Below are 14603 nucleotides of genomic sequence, written 5' to 3'. Positions count from 1 at the left end.
ACCTATATACCTGAAACAAAAGAAACTCAGACAGAATTCAAACAAAATAAAAATCTGACCTCAGTAATGTCATCCACCTTCCTTTTTGTCATCCTAAACACTGGTGGCACCTCACCTCGCAGAAGGGCTTTAGATGCATCTGTCCAGTGGGCGAACAGCTTCCCATGGCTCAAACAATAGAGATAAAAAATTATTGTAACAACTTCAGGTCAAATAACAATCTTTGCAGTCTCACCTTCCAAGGTCAAAATTTTCCATAAGGATGATACACCACTACTGTCGCAAAAATGGCATGTCCAGCTGGAAAATGAACAGCAACAAAAAGAAACTCACACTATGTCATAATAAGTGTTTTGTTGTTGTAAATTTGAGCTTACTTTGATTGCATGATTCAACTTACAACAGAAAAGTCTTAGGGAGCATCCAGTGTGGTGTAAAGGGCACAGAATTACAAATAAATAATATATAACAAATGATGTCTACTACCATCAACATGAAGATGCCACAGTCAATCCCGTATGCTTGTTGTGGAAAATCCTAGATATCAGAAAAGTCAGTTATGTAATTATTATTTTACAGCATTAAAGTATTCAACTAATAATAAATACATGCATTATACATACTTTATTCTCTTATCTGAATTTGTAGTCCAGTTCTCTCTGTCCCGTTGTCAGGATTTAGTGACTGGGATAGGTTTCTAAAAGACAGTTGCATTAAAGATAAATATTAGTCATTCAATTATCAATATGGGCTCTTTTCATGTTTCTTGTCCACTTAAACAGGTAATATCACTAATTACTACAACAGCACTTATATTGACGATGAACACAAGAAATCATCAGAAACTCACCGCTACTCGGAGAATAACTTTTTTTCGTATATATATGCGCTCTCGCTGGTCTCTCTCGAATTTAAAGGGCAGGTGAAAATGACCCTCTCAAAATGTCCTCCCCACCTCCCAAAAAACTCGAAAGACAGACAGAAAGACAGAGAAAAAACAGAGACATTGAGAGAAAAACAGACAGAGAGTCCCACGAGTGGGTGTGGCTTCAGTGCCTCCAGCAGACACGTCCCCACAGTCCTGGAACTGAAAATTAATTTTTACCTGATTTTCACACCTAATTTCATAAACTTGTCGACATTTTTAATCATTCAAATTTGGCTGGATGGTTAATAACACTTTCTTCTTTGGTCTAATGAACTCAGAACACACATTTATTCTTACTTTACATGAACTTTAGTATATTTCTGGTAAAAAAGAACAAAAGCAGCTCAAAGCAGTTGGTGACATTTTGAATTGTTAATAATGTTTTATCTAAGTTTCAGTCAGCGCTTAGAAAAAATCATAGCACCATTACAGAAGAAGGACTTTCTCTTTTAGAAATGAGTTGTGTTTTTCCTTTAATACAAAAGTGACTTGTTGCTGTCATGTTTTTACCTCTATTGGATTGTGATTATCAAGCATTGCATATGAAGGGCAGAGTATGGCAGGTCATGAAATTCCACTCCTGAGCCCCATGTATAGTTGCTTCATGCCACACCAGGAACGTTACAGAATTTTGGAATTGACTGGATTCTCTATTTTGTCTCTGGCCTCTGGCTAGCTAAATCAGCTCTGTGCTGCTTGTAAAGCTGTATTTTCTGCAGAAAAGAGCCAAGAGATTCTTCTGAAATGTGCTGCAGCACTTCTTGTGGAAGCACAAGCATTGTCTAGAAAGTATGCAAAAAGCACCAATGGCTACACTTTTACAGCGTTGCAGCTGTGCCTGGTAGAATCAAGCAATCAGATCTTAACTTCTTTTCTGTATTTTCAAGTGTCAAGTCAATTGTGCCTAAGAGGGAGTTTGTGTGTATATTACTGTACATTACATTTACACGCAGTAAATAGTCTGAAATTCATTCTATTTCTCCTCTATATTCTTTTATTTGCTACTCTCTCCCTCTTTTCCTTCAGGTGATGCTAAATAGTCCCAAACGTATTGAAGAGGAGAAAGCCAAAATGGCCACAAAGGAAAAAGCTTTGAAAGAGAAAGAAGGAAAGAAACCTTCAAATAAAACTAACAACACGGTGAATGGGACTGGTGGGACACCAATACATGTCAACACTCTGCAGGTAAAGACAACTCGTGTGTGTGTGTGTGTGTGTGTGTGTGTGTGTGCGTGCGTGCGTGCGTGCGTGTGTGCATTTGACAGCACAGTTCCAAGATTGACAGTATCGAAAAAAGTATTCAGTCAGTCTTTGTCTTTTACCAGGTGGTAGAAACTCGTTGTAAGAAAGTTTGCACCTCTAAGTCAGATCTTCGCTCCAATGACTTCAGTATTGTGGGATCTTTACCTCGAGACTTTGAACTTTCCAACTTTGACTGTTATGGTAAACCGGTTGAAGTGACAGGGGCCCTTAAGTCCCAGAACAAAGCCAACAAGAAAGCCCCACCACCCAAACCTGTCATACCTGCTGCTGCCAAACGTGTCGACCTCTATGCAAGGGCCCTTTTCCCCTTCTCCTTCCTCTTCTTTAATGTAGTCTATTGGTCTGTCTATCTCTGAGAGGGAAGAAATGGAAATAAGATGAAAATAAAGTGGCTTTTATGCTGTCATTTGTCACCATACTGATATTTCATATCATAGAAAATTCATATATTTAACTATATACTGGTAAAATCAAGATTGACGTGTTTGCAGAACTGCAACAACTCCTTGAGTCCCTGGGAGTAACTAAACTTCAGTAGGCACTGCATGTGCATTTCTGTCTGTATGCTTAACACCTCTGTGCTGTGCAGTAGAAATCAATACTTTTTACTGGGATTATTGATAACATTTTATCTTAAAGGTGTAAAAACTCTAATTTGGCCAATACTAACTAAAACTAAAATAAAACATATAAATATAAGAATATATGCATAATGACAAAATATCTTTATAAAAATCATTTGAACATATAACTTCTATGTTATTTCATCATTGTTATATATTTCAACAGTTTACTTACTCTTACTCAATTTAAATATTATTGGTGCCACCACGAATAGAGGGAAATCTGGTTCTCTGCAATGTAGAACAAGATACTGTTACAAGATATTTCTTATTATAATGACAGTCTAGTTAGAATAAAATCTGAACATGAGCTTTTCATAATATAACATAGCATGTTATCTTGAAATGTTTCTTGTTTGCACTGAAAACATTGTATGTTGTAATAAAAAAAAATAACATGGTGAAAAATGTTTAATCTGAAAACAAAACAGAGCAGATTGTTTTGTTTTTTTTACAATGGTGTCAGTATATCTTAATATTTGATTTTTGTTTTTTAAATTTAACAGTGATATTTTCCCAGTAACATTTTTTTTTGCAATAATGTTGTTTTACCTCTTGCCTTTTAACCACGACCCATGTCCCCAGGCAGGTCAGGAACTTCTATTGAATTATATATGATAGCCAGCTAGCCAGGAAGCTAGTATCAGTTAATGTGAACTAACTTGACCAGCCTAGATGGTGTGTAGCAACCGATAATGTAATAGTGTCCAATAAAGAAATACCGTAATAACGTAATAGTTTGGGCCATTTTGAATGTGATAAGGCCAATAACGTAATAACATTCCAATAATGTAATAGAGTTTTTGAGCCAATAACGCAATAACATTTAGCCAATAATGTAATAAGTTATTACATTAATGCTGGTTATAACATTATTGGCATAGCATTAAAAGAATCATTATGCGATAATGTAATATTACATAAACAGGACAGCATTTCTTGGAAATAAAAGATTATTTCACAGTTTTTGTGCAGTTTGCTCATCAAATAAAGATATGTATGGCATAGCTGTCATATTCATTCATTAAGTACTGTGTACATATGCAGCATTCTCTGTCCTTAATTATGGTTGTAACAGCGAATTTAAGAATTATTTGCTTTGATATGTAAATCCATCATTTCATGTGTGGAGGAATATTATTTCATTTATTACTGTGAAGTGTATATGGTAGTTAGATCACTTAGCGGAATGTGCTAGATTTTAGGAAGAGGACAGTGGTCATGTGATCTACATGTTTGCTCAGTGTTAGATGAAAAAACATTAGTTATTACTAATTATTACATTATTGGCATGTTATTACATTATTGGCTTTATTACATTAAAAATGTCCAAAATGATTGCATTATCGGCAGGTATTACATTATTGGACGTTAATCAATTGCAGTGATAGAAATGAGATCAACCTACTCTACCTGCTGTCTACACTACATCTGGATATGTTAGCTTGATAATGATACCTGTTTTTCTGACTCTTGCACCAGTGAATCTGTTTTTAAAATAATGCATGTCTGAGATGTTTGTTCATAAAGTTTTACATATACGATTTGTTAATGCACAAATTCATGCTTATCCATTCCTCCTACTATAAAGTGGCAATAATTACTTAATGCCTCATTATAACATTTTAGCACATAGAGATCATTAGATCCCCAAATGCTGGAATCTAAAGAACTTTCTAGTCTTACGTCACTTTTACATTTTAAGCACCTTGTAAGCTTAGCAGCCAGCTGCTGCACTGTGTATGCTTTTCAGCAAAGTTCAATAAAAGTTTCTTTTCCTGAGATGTGTGATGTTTTACTAGACACAAAAGTGAAGAGAAGAACCATGCATTTACTTTCAGTGCTTGACTGTCACTGGGTCTGGAGTGGCAGTCCTTTTACACTGTGTTCACTGTACATTATTTGAAATGACAAATTGCGCAATAATTGTTGAAAGTAACAATGGTCCAATGTGCAAAGATGAGATGACAGCATCTTTTACACGTGCCACTTGATTTAATACAATTAGCTTGACACAACATAGAGTAGAGGCTGAATACACTATTAGTAGGAGGAATACAGACAGAGGCATAGTCAGCAACCACAAGAAGGGGAAGGGGCTGGTGATAGAGAGGAGTCAGAGTGTAGGACAGGGTGAGGTCAAGGCAAGGGAATTCAGTTGCCATTAATAGCGTCCCACTGAGCATTAGACGTCTATTAAACGTCTAGTCTAAGTTTAGACCGAAATTCGCCCGTCTATAATCGGTCTATTTTGTTTTAAAAACAACAACTGTAAATTGTATAAATGGTGGCCAAATGTTGGATTAAAACATTTTTAACAGTCATTGATCAATGTACAGTGTAGTTTAGATTTAGACTTGATTTAGACGTCTAAATCAAGACCTCATATCAACGTCTATTTTTAGACCAAATCTAGACGATTGAATCAAATAATGAATACTGACCAAAAAAACAACTGTAAATTGTATAAATGGTGGCCAAATGTTGCATTAAAACATTTTAACAGTCATTGATCAATGTACAGTGTAGTTTAGATTTAGACTCAATTTAGACGTTTAAACTATTAAGTTATCTTTATTTTTTAATGTTTTTTATGTTATGTTTATATCTTATGCTTTCTTTTTTAAGCATAAGATTATGCCAACCATTTTTTAGAAATATTTAGATATCACTATTAACCTATAGCTAAATATAGGCAGTTTGCAATAAAGTTTATTTAGCAGTAATGCAAATAATTCCTTTGAAAAAATAATTATTGGTGAACTAAAATAAAAGGGCAGTCTGCACTAAAGGCGATAGGGGACAGTCGCCAACATGATATGCAGATATACTGTCAGCTCTATGACCCCTCCCCACCAGGAAGCAGCAACCATAGACATATATACATAGACGCCGCATTGAGCGGGTTGGTCGTTGGTCGCGATACGTAAACGGCGCCGCCATATTGGTTCGGGCAGATCTGCCCGTAAACTAATACAAGGAAATGGACTGAACTTCATAAAGCGCCTTTCTACAAAGTTCTTCAAGTTAATGTCTCTTATACACCCATTCACACACACACTAATATATCTGGGAAACAAACAGGCACCAAAAACAACGTATGTAACTTTTAAAGTGATGATTATAAATGTTTACTCCTTATGTAAGCACCAAACCAACGTATGTATTTTTCTAATGCTGAGTGTTTATAGCTACTAATGTGTGTACACTGTTACTGTGATGATAAATACTGAAATATTTATATTTAACATTTAATCTGTGTCTATAATAACCAGATCCTGAAATGTAGATGTGACATGAGGGTTTTCTGAATAAAGACACACACACACACACACACACCCACCACACACCATATATATATATTATATATATATATATATATATATATATATATATATATGTGTGTGTGTGTGGTGTGTGTGTGTGGTGTGTGTGTGTGTGGTATGTGTGTATGTGTTACAGTATTGTGTATGTGTGTTATTGTGGAGGTATGTACACGTTAGTGCTCTTTATTCAGAAAGCCTCATGTCACATCTACATTTCAGGATCTGGTTATTATAGACACATATTAAATGTTAAATATAAATATTTCAATATTTATCATCACAGTAACAGTGTTACACACATTAGTAGCTGTAAACACTCAGCATTAGAAAAATACATACGTTGGTTTGGTGCTTACATAAGGAGTAAACATTTATAATCGTCACTTTAAAAGTTACATACGTTGTTTTTTGGTGCCTGTTTGTTTCCCAGATATATTAGTGTGTGTGAATGGCTGTATAAGAGACATTAACTTAAAGAACTTTGTAGAAAGGCGCTTTATAAAGTTCAGTCCATTTCCTTGTATTAGTTTACGGGCAGATCTGCCCGAACCAATATGGTGGCGCCGTTTACGTACGATTCAGCGCTCAATGCGGCGTCTATGTATATGTGTCTATGGCAGCAACACGCTGAAAGTTGTCTTATGGCCCGGAAATCAGTTTCTGGAAAAAAAAAAAAAACAACTTCCGGCATGACACAGGTCGATGGCATTGGCGAGATGAGAAGAGAGCGTGAGAGAGACGAAGACCTTATTACAGGTGAGTGGTCAAGGGTACGTTATTGAAATGTTGTTTTGTCCTGCAATGTTTCTTCATTTAATCGTCATCAATCTGTTTGCATGCGCTCGCTAGAGCCGAAAAAACCAATAGTACCAAACTGCAGCCACAGTCACTACAAACCACGCCCCTACAAACCACGCCTCCTATAAACCACGTCTGCGTGCGCTAGTGATGGGAATTCCGGCTCTTTTTACTGAGCCGGATCATTTGGCTCAGCTCACCAAGAAGAGCCGGCTCTTTCGGCTCCCAAGTGGCTCTTCATTTTACCTTTTATAATTCAGGCAAATATAGCGCTGTTTTTACTTTCGATTAGTATTTGAACACATATATCACTTGAATTTTAATGATTTGCTGTAGCCAATTGCATTTACAGTTGTAAAATCCCTTGTAACTCTCTGAAACTGAAAAACTGATCCAAGCCCTTCTTTGGTGTGACACATTAAATTGTTGTTTGATTTGCTTAAATAAATCTAGTAAACACTAAATATATGTACATTTAATTGTGGTAACGTAATAGTTTCACCTTGACATTCATGAACTCAATACAAATGTGTTTCATTTGAATTGGGACCGCCCATTGCGCATGTGCGAAGCAACGCGCTCTCAGGCTCCGTTTCTCCTGGTCCTTCTTCAGACTTCTGACTCAACTTCTGCCAACTCTTCTGCGTGATTTTACTTTACAGAACCACGGTAAGCTGCTGTAATTCCACTCCCTGGTGAGTATTCGATTTTGTTGTATTTTTAAAAGCTTGATGTGAAAAGACATTGAAGTTGGACATGGGATAGCGGGCTAGCTAGCTAAGATACATGAGGGAGAATGAAGGTGAACAAGTGTCTGTAGTTACTCAGACTAGTGTTATAACCCCCCCCCCCCCCCACACCACACACCACACACAACCACCCATCCATACCTACCTTCATACATACATACATACATGCACATCTTAATCGAGCTATGCTCAAAATGGCGTCTAATTGGACTTCTGTCTTTGTGCCAGTTTACATGCATCTGAGAAAATAAAATCGAATGTGAGGGAACGTGTCCTCCTCCTCAACACTAGGTGACAATATGCGTTTCTTCAGCGGCTTAATATGGCCCCTGTTACATAATAAACTACTGGAGTCATTATCTTAATTAAGAAAACAGCGGCTGCTGTAGAGCAAGTAAGGAGTATTTGGTATGATTTCATGACATGGTGAAATCTGCAGCATTTTTGTAGCTGTACATTTTTCCTTGTCCTTTCCAAATGCCCCCCTCCACTCACTTGAATACACCCACTTGTAGCTGTACAAAGTGGATTTGTTAGTACAGAATAGGAGTTTCCAGAATTTCAAGAAGATTTTTTTTGTGTTCGTTTTTTACATTTTATGTGGAAAATAATATGAAACTTGGCAAGTGCTCTCGTGAAATGCTGTCTACTTGGTGAAATTATGAGTGTCCCATCACTTGGTCGATCTACGTTCCTACCCTCACCTATGGTCACGAGCTTTGGGTAGTGACCGAAAGAATAAGATCGCGAATACAAGCGGCCGAAATGAGCTTCCTTCGCAGGGTGGCTGGGGTCTCCCTTAGAGATAGGGTGAGAAGCTCGGCCATCCGCGAGGAGCTCAGAGTAGAACCGCTGCTCCTCCGCATCGAGAGGAACCAGTTGAGGTGGCTCGGGCATCTCGTGAGGATGCCTCCTGGACGTCTCCCTGGTGAGATGTTCCGGGCACGTCCCTCCGGGAGGCGGCCCCGGGGAAGACCCAGGACACGCTGGAGGGACTACGTCTCTTGGCTGGCCTGGGAACGCCTTGGGGTCCCCCTGGGAGAGTTGGCAGAAGTCGCTGGGGAGAGGGAAGTCTGGGTCTCCCTGCTGAAGCTGCTGCCCCCGCGACCCGAACATGGATAAGCGGAAGAAAACGAACGAACGAACGAACCATCACTTGCACTGAATATTTGTCTCATTTTTTTGCAGTTTCATCAACAGTACCAAGCTACTGGAGACAACCTCTCACTGATCATAAGTAATAGACTGCCCACTTAATGCTGGCACATGATCTGCATCATTGTCACATGCTCAATTTTAATTGTGCTAATTGTCTTTACTCGCCTTTTCAGGATAATGAATGTGGAAGTGCAACGAATGCAGTCTAGAATTAGCTAGCTAGGTAGCTAGCATTTCAGAGGCCTATGATAGAAGACTTCAAAAATAGATGGCCTGCCCTGTACGAGCAGAGTGAAGTAAGTAAATGTTTGTGTGCTGTCAAGTTTTATTATCGTCCATGGTGAGTAATGGCTGCAATTTGTATTGCAATAACCCTGCTTCCCTTTATGAGTAACATGTCTGTGCATTGTTGAACATTTTTCAGGTGAATTCAGAGTTCTTGCAGATCACCACGAAGCCACTACAATCTAAGTTCCTGTCACAGATGGACCACTTCTCAGACTGATTCAGATCTTCCAGAGCAAAGGAGGAGTTAAAGGGCAAAAGATCAAGGTACATCCTGGCAATGACAGACTTGGTTAGTATAAATGCATCAAACTAACTTTTCACTGTATTGTGGTGGTAAGTTTTTTTTCTTGTTTGTAGCTGCTCATTTAAAGAAGTATTTCACAGCTGGAAATGTGGTGTTTTCATAACACAAGGAAATAGGTGCTACATGATCAGAGACAAGGAGGTGTGGAATTTGCTTTTGCCTAAAAGTACAAGAATGCACTGCAGTGCATCATACCAAAAAAGCTTGCAAGTTGAGTGGTGCTTGGTTTATACAAAAATGGAAATGCAACAGTCCTTGAACCAAAACAAAATGGTGCACAATTTGTCCTGCTGCACATACTACTACTACTCACCTAGTAATTATAACAACAATATGGTTAAGTATTCTTTTAATCTCAGCAAGAAGGAGGCCTGAAGGAAGGAGGTCAGTGTTTGAAAACCTTACATGCTCTAATTTCTCAAACCTACTTAGTGCAGCTATCATTTTTCACAATTTAATGTCTGCTTTCTTTTACAGTTGATTATATAATAATTTTTTCACATAATGACAGCCCAAAAACACACTCATCTTTAGACTGCTCTAATCCCTGCACCACTATTATAACCAGATGTCTTTATTGGTCACCCATGTTTTAGCGTGATGACATCAACCTAAGGAGAGTGCATCCTGAGAAGAAGCCTTGTTATCTATGTCAGTGAAGACCCAGATGTGTTTTTCAAGGAATATTTGGTAAGTTTATTAAAATTCTTTCTCATGTAGTATAATTGTAAACATGCAACATAAAAAATACTGTTATTCATCTTTTTTCTATTTTTCCTGTATTTCCTGTCTTCTGGAACCTCTATTTACTCGTCAGGACATTACTGCAACCTAGTGACACGTAGTCACTGTACACATTGTAAATTATCATACAAAGATACACACACCGTACACGCAGACACACCTACCTTCATAAGTGGGGATGGATTTGGTTTCACACTCCATTCAGTTTTGCTGAATATTTTCTGTGGTATCACTACAATTTCATAGTTTTAAAACTGAAAAATGTTGGCCATAAAGCTGCTAACATTATATTGCTACTCACCATGACAACTGATGAACTGTTGCTCTAAACTGCTGTATGTAGTAACTGTGCATTTATATTTGTATATGATTTTCTGTTTGTTGTTTAGAATTGTACTTATTTTTGTTTTCTGTGTTGTTGTTCAGTCCTCTGCAGCTGAGGATGCAGAGAGGGACATCGCCACCACAGTCATGGGGATTTACACAGTCCGAAGAGATGGACATAAGGAGCCAGAGGACGTGGGAGTTGTGATTGAGGGCACAAAAGTCCTCAACAATGTTAGCAGCGTCATCATGGGGTTCATCATGCTGTTTGGGCTCATTTATGCCCTTGATCTAGCCTTTCCCGAAAACCTCAAGTATACATTTGAGTTTTTCCAGAAGATCATTATGAACTTGGATGGACACAAACTAAATGCAAAGATACAGCAGCTGAAAATCAAGCTGTTTTCACAAGTGGCAAACACTGTATCCACACAGTCAGTGACGGTCAGCATGGATGTTTTTCTTGTAAAAATATGTTAACTACTTGTGTAGCACATTTTGAAGTGTGTTCCTAAATCAAATCAAATCAAATCAAATCAAATCAAATCAATTTTATTTGTATAGCCCAAAGTCACAAAGTACATTTGCCTCAGAGGGCTTTACAATCTGTACAGGGAGTGACACCCTCTGTCCTTAGACCCTCGGTTCGAGTGAGGAAAAACTTGCCCACAAAAACCCTTTTAACAGGGAAAAAATGTGGAAGAAACCTCATGAAGAGCCACAGAGGAGGGATCCCTCTCCCAGGACGGACAGACGTGCAATGGATGTCACGTGTACAGGACAAATAAACACAAACATATTGTACAATTACAATGACTGATAACATGACAATGAATTATAATGACCTACTGGACTGTTTGTTTTCCCTTCTTGTTTCAGGTTCTGTTTTGTACTTCTGCCATGTGTGTTGTACATGTTGACGTATGTATATTTCATATCTGTTTGTAGGCATTACATATTACAGTTTATAGTAAGTTTTCAAGTTTAATGTGAGCTGGTTATACCATGCCTTAGCCTTTGCAGATATTGTATTATTATTGTACTAGTACTAGTTACTTTGGTTGAAGCAGTTTTTAAGTCAGAGGATTAATTTCTTTTCTTTTCTAAACGTGATAGGTCATACACTGTCATGATAGATAAAACACTTAAAAGAAGCTTAAAAACTTGGTGGGAAAATTTCCATGTTTTGTACTGTTGTGTGTTAAATGTGGTATATGTAAATTTCATACCAGTTTTTAGGCACTACATAGTGCAGTTAATGGTTTAAAAAAAATGTTCAGGGTTGGTCAAAACTTGCCTTAGCTCTTCTGCCTGAAACATACCTAGCTCTGAGGCAGTTTTTCTGTGTTTTCACGCAAGTCAGTGACTGTCACTGTTGATGTTTTATATATGTGTGTGTATGTATATATCTATATCTAATAGAGATAGAGACATTTATAGACATTTGTCTGCGGTTTTAATTGTAAATAAAAACATATTAAGCAGATTTTGTGTTATGTGTATCTGAAATGGGGGGTCAAATGAAGTAAAGAAGAATTTTATTTTAGACCAACTATATTAGTTTGAGTTGTACAAATGTAAATCAGTTTAGGCTAGTGTCGTGGAAATTCGATAAAGACTGAGAACACGATCAGTATTAAATGAGAACTTTATTCTTGGCCAAGGAGAGACAACAGTAAGACTACAAGAGTCACAAAGTTCGCTCTGCTGATAATACATTCAACTGCTCCTTTTGTAGACATTTCTCCCCCTCCCTCTCCTCTGAGGTAATAAAAGAGAAACTCTAAATGCAAAGGGGGGGTTACCCTCGTAAATATCTGCTTTACTCCCCTTCTGCACCGTGGCTGGTACCAACATCTCTGGGACAGAAAGAAATGTCTACACTCAAACAATATCAACCATCAGGAGGCAGTCTCCTAGATAGGACAAAGTTCATACAAATTAAACATAAAATATTAATTGTAAAACAAAGTAAGCATAAAATAGTAAGACAGAGGTTAAAAGAATTTTTCCACTACACTTCCCCCCTTTTGATTACACATTAATCAAAAAAAAAAAATACAAAATCATTTTACACAAACATGACAATTCACAAGGATTTAAGACATGTCATCATACAGATTGCCTGTTAGAAAAAGACGTTAACTATTTTTGGTGAAGGATAGACCCTGCGGTGTCGATTACAAAAGTATATATAAAGAAAAATAAAAAGGGGAAGAAATCACATGTTTACATCTCATCCTCAGACGAAGCTGAGGAACCATAATCACTAACAGGGAAAGGATCTTCCTTTGACAAAAGTTCAGCCTGTGACAAGAGTGCATACTGACCAGTCACTGTCTGCATCCAACGATGCATCAAGGCTTTCATACAGGTCAGAGTGCATGTACAAAAGAATATTAATCCTAGGGTGATAAGTACCAGGTAACAAAAGTGGAAAACCATGCGCCCGAGGGTCCGAACTAGAGCTCACCATGGATAAAGGAGGTTCCTGCCGAAGCAGAGGGCCCAAACTCACTCGAATCTTCTCAAGTGCAGAAAACAGTGTTATATTGTCATTATTACAGGAATTAAAGTCACACAGGCATCACCAGTCAAATTAAGGGTTACACACAACCACCGGTACGTGCAGTAAGATAATCTAGGGCCATCTCATGTTTCAGCAAAGTCATACGATGAGATTGTTGAGGTGGTTGTAAGAAGTCTAAAGCCATTTATAGTCTGATTAGCAAACAAAGACATGGAAAAAGGTGACATTATCCAGGTGGTCTGCCAAAAATGTCACACCATACCAGGAAAAAAATCAAAAAATGCAATCACAAAAGAAAACCACAGAATGCATCTCATCCCACAACCCAAATATCGTCTTTGATCAGCCATGATGACATCCCTCGAAGGTCAATCAAGTTGACTCGTGTTTTTTGTGCTCTCTGGAAGTATATGGTGTACAGTGTAATCACCGGTGCAGTAGAAGAGCGCTAGGTTCTCACTTGCTTACTATGAGTGAATCAACGCAGCCTCGCTTTACGTGTGTGCATGCGAGTGTACTGCAGGCTTGGTGGGGTTACGACTCCGTGGGTTGTGGGCACCCTCTTGCAGTGGTGGGCGTGGATCCAAGTTGCTCCTTTGCGACCTTCACTGCTGTGTGTGTTGTGAGTAACACTTGGAACGGCCCTTGCCACCTCTCAGACCTCCAGTGCTTCCTTCGAGGTTTTTTTATCACCAACAATCGCCAGGCTGGATCGAGTGTAGGGGACTGTGGCCTGCTGAGGGAGGGCTGCTTTAACCTTTTGAGAAACTTGAGACAACATACCAGAGAGCAATACTCAATCATGTTAAGTATGTAAGACAAAACAATGGGGAGTGCATCCGTCCAGACAAACCTGTTTTCTTCACAACATTAGCAAGTTTTGCTTTGAGCGTACATTCCTCTCTCCACTGCTCCCCCACTTGTGGATGATGTACACAATGTTTTTTCATGTCATGCCAAGAACTGTCCCACTGCCTCCACTGCAGCGTTTCAGAGTGTGTGCCGTAGCACTCCTGATTCTTGATGGAATTCCCCATTGGTGAATGATTCTGTTAACAGAGCCTTGGTGACTGCATGGCTGTTAGCAAAGCTTCACCCACTTAGACCACATATCTACCATCACTAGACAATACTTCTTCCCTTTGTCTGGAGTTAGTTCTATGAAATCCATCATAAGTGATCAAATGGTTTGTCTGGTGTTGGGTGTGCTGCTGCAGGACAGGAAATACCTCTTCCTGCATTGTAGGTTGCACAAATAACACAAGATTGACAATATTTCTGTGCATAGGCTGCAAAGCCCTTTGTAAACCAGTTTGTGTTATTACCTGTAACATTCCCCCTTTTGACACATGGTCTAACCCGTGTGTCAATTTAGCAAAATGAGGAAAAAGTGTTTAGGGAAACAGGCCAGTCCATCGGACCGAACCAAACCTTATCTTGTATTGAGCTCCACATGCTCTCCACTGGGTTACTCAGGAGGAGAGGCAAATGACTGAAATGCAGAGAGAGTCGGGGAGTGTTTCTGAAAAAAACAGAACGCCTCAGCTGGGGGAGGAGGGAGTGATAAA

At 38.5% G+C, this 14603-nt stretch overlaps 1 protein-coding gene and 1 long non-coding RNA gene across 2 annotated transcripts in view; both read left to right on the top strand.

Moving 5' to 3' along the window:
* LOC113744710 (glycine receptor subunit beta-like) overlaps positions 1-3211 on the top strand; it is a 15940-nt gene extending 12729 nt beyond the window's left edge. The window contains exons 4-5 of the mRNA XM_027275437.1: positions 1955-2113; positions 2254-3211. Coding sequence (XP_027131238.1) covers positions 1955-2113; positions 2254-2547 — 453 coding nt within the window. The 3' untranslated portion in view covers positions 2548-3211. The remainder of the gene's footprint in view (positions 1-1954; positions 2114-2253) is intronic.
* A 5609-nt stretch (positions 3212-8820) lies between these two features.
* Positions 8821-11066, top strand: LOC109140837 (uncharacterized). Its single transcript, XR_002042563.2, has 3 exons — positions 8821-9397; positions 10034-10127; positions 10608-11066. It is a non-coding gene; the product is annotated as an uncharacterized LOC109140837 (long non-coding RNA).
* Positions 11067-14603: the final 3537 nt, after the last annotated feature.

The sequence above is a fragment of the Larimichthys crocea genome, unplaced genomic scaffold (genome assembly GCF_000972845.2).
Source record: "Larimichthys crocea isolate SSNF unplaced genomic scaffold, L_crocea_2.0 scaffold131, whole genome shotgun sequence".
In the NCBI taxonomy this organism is placed as follows: Eukaryota; Metazoa; Chordata; class Actinopteri; family Sciaenidae; genus Larimichthys; species Larimichthys crocea.
This window is presented reverse-complemented; position numbering and strand designations above follow the sequence as displayed.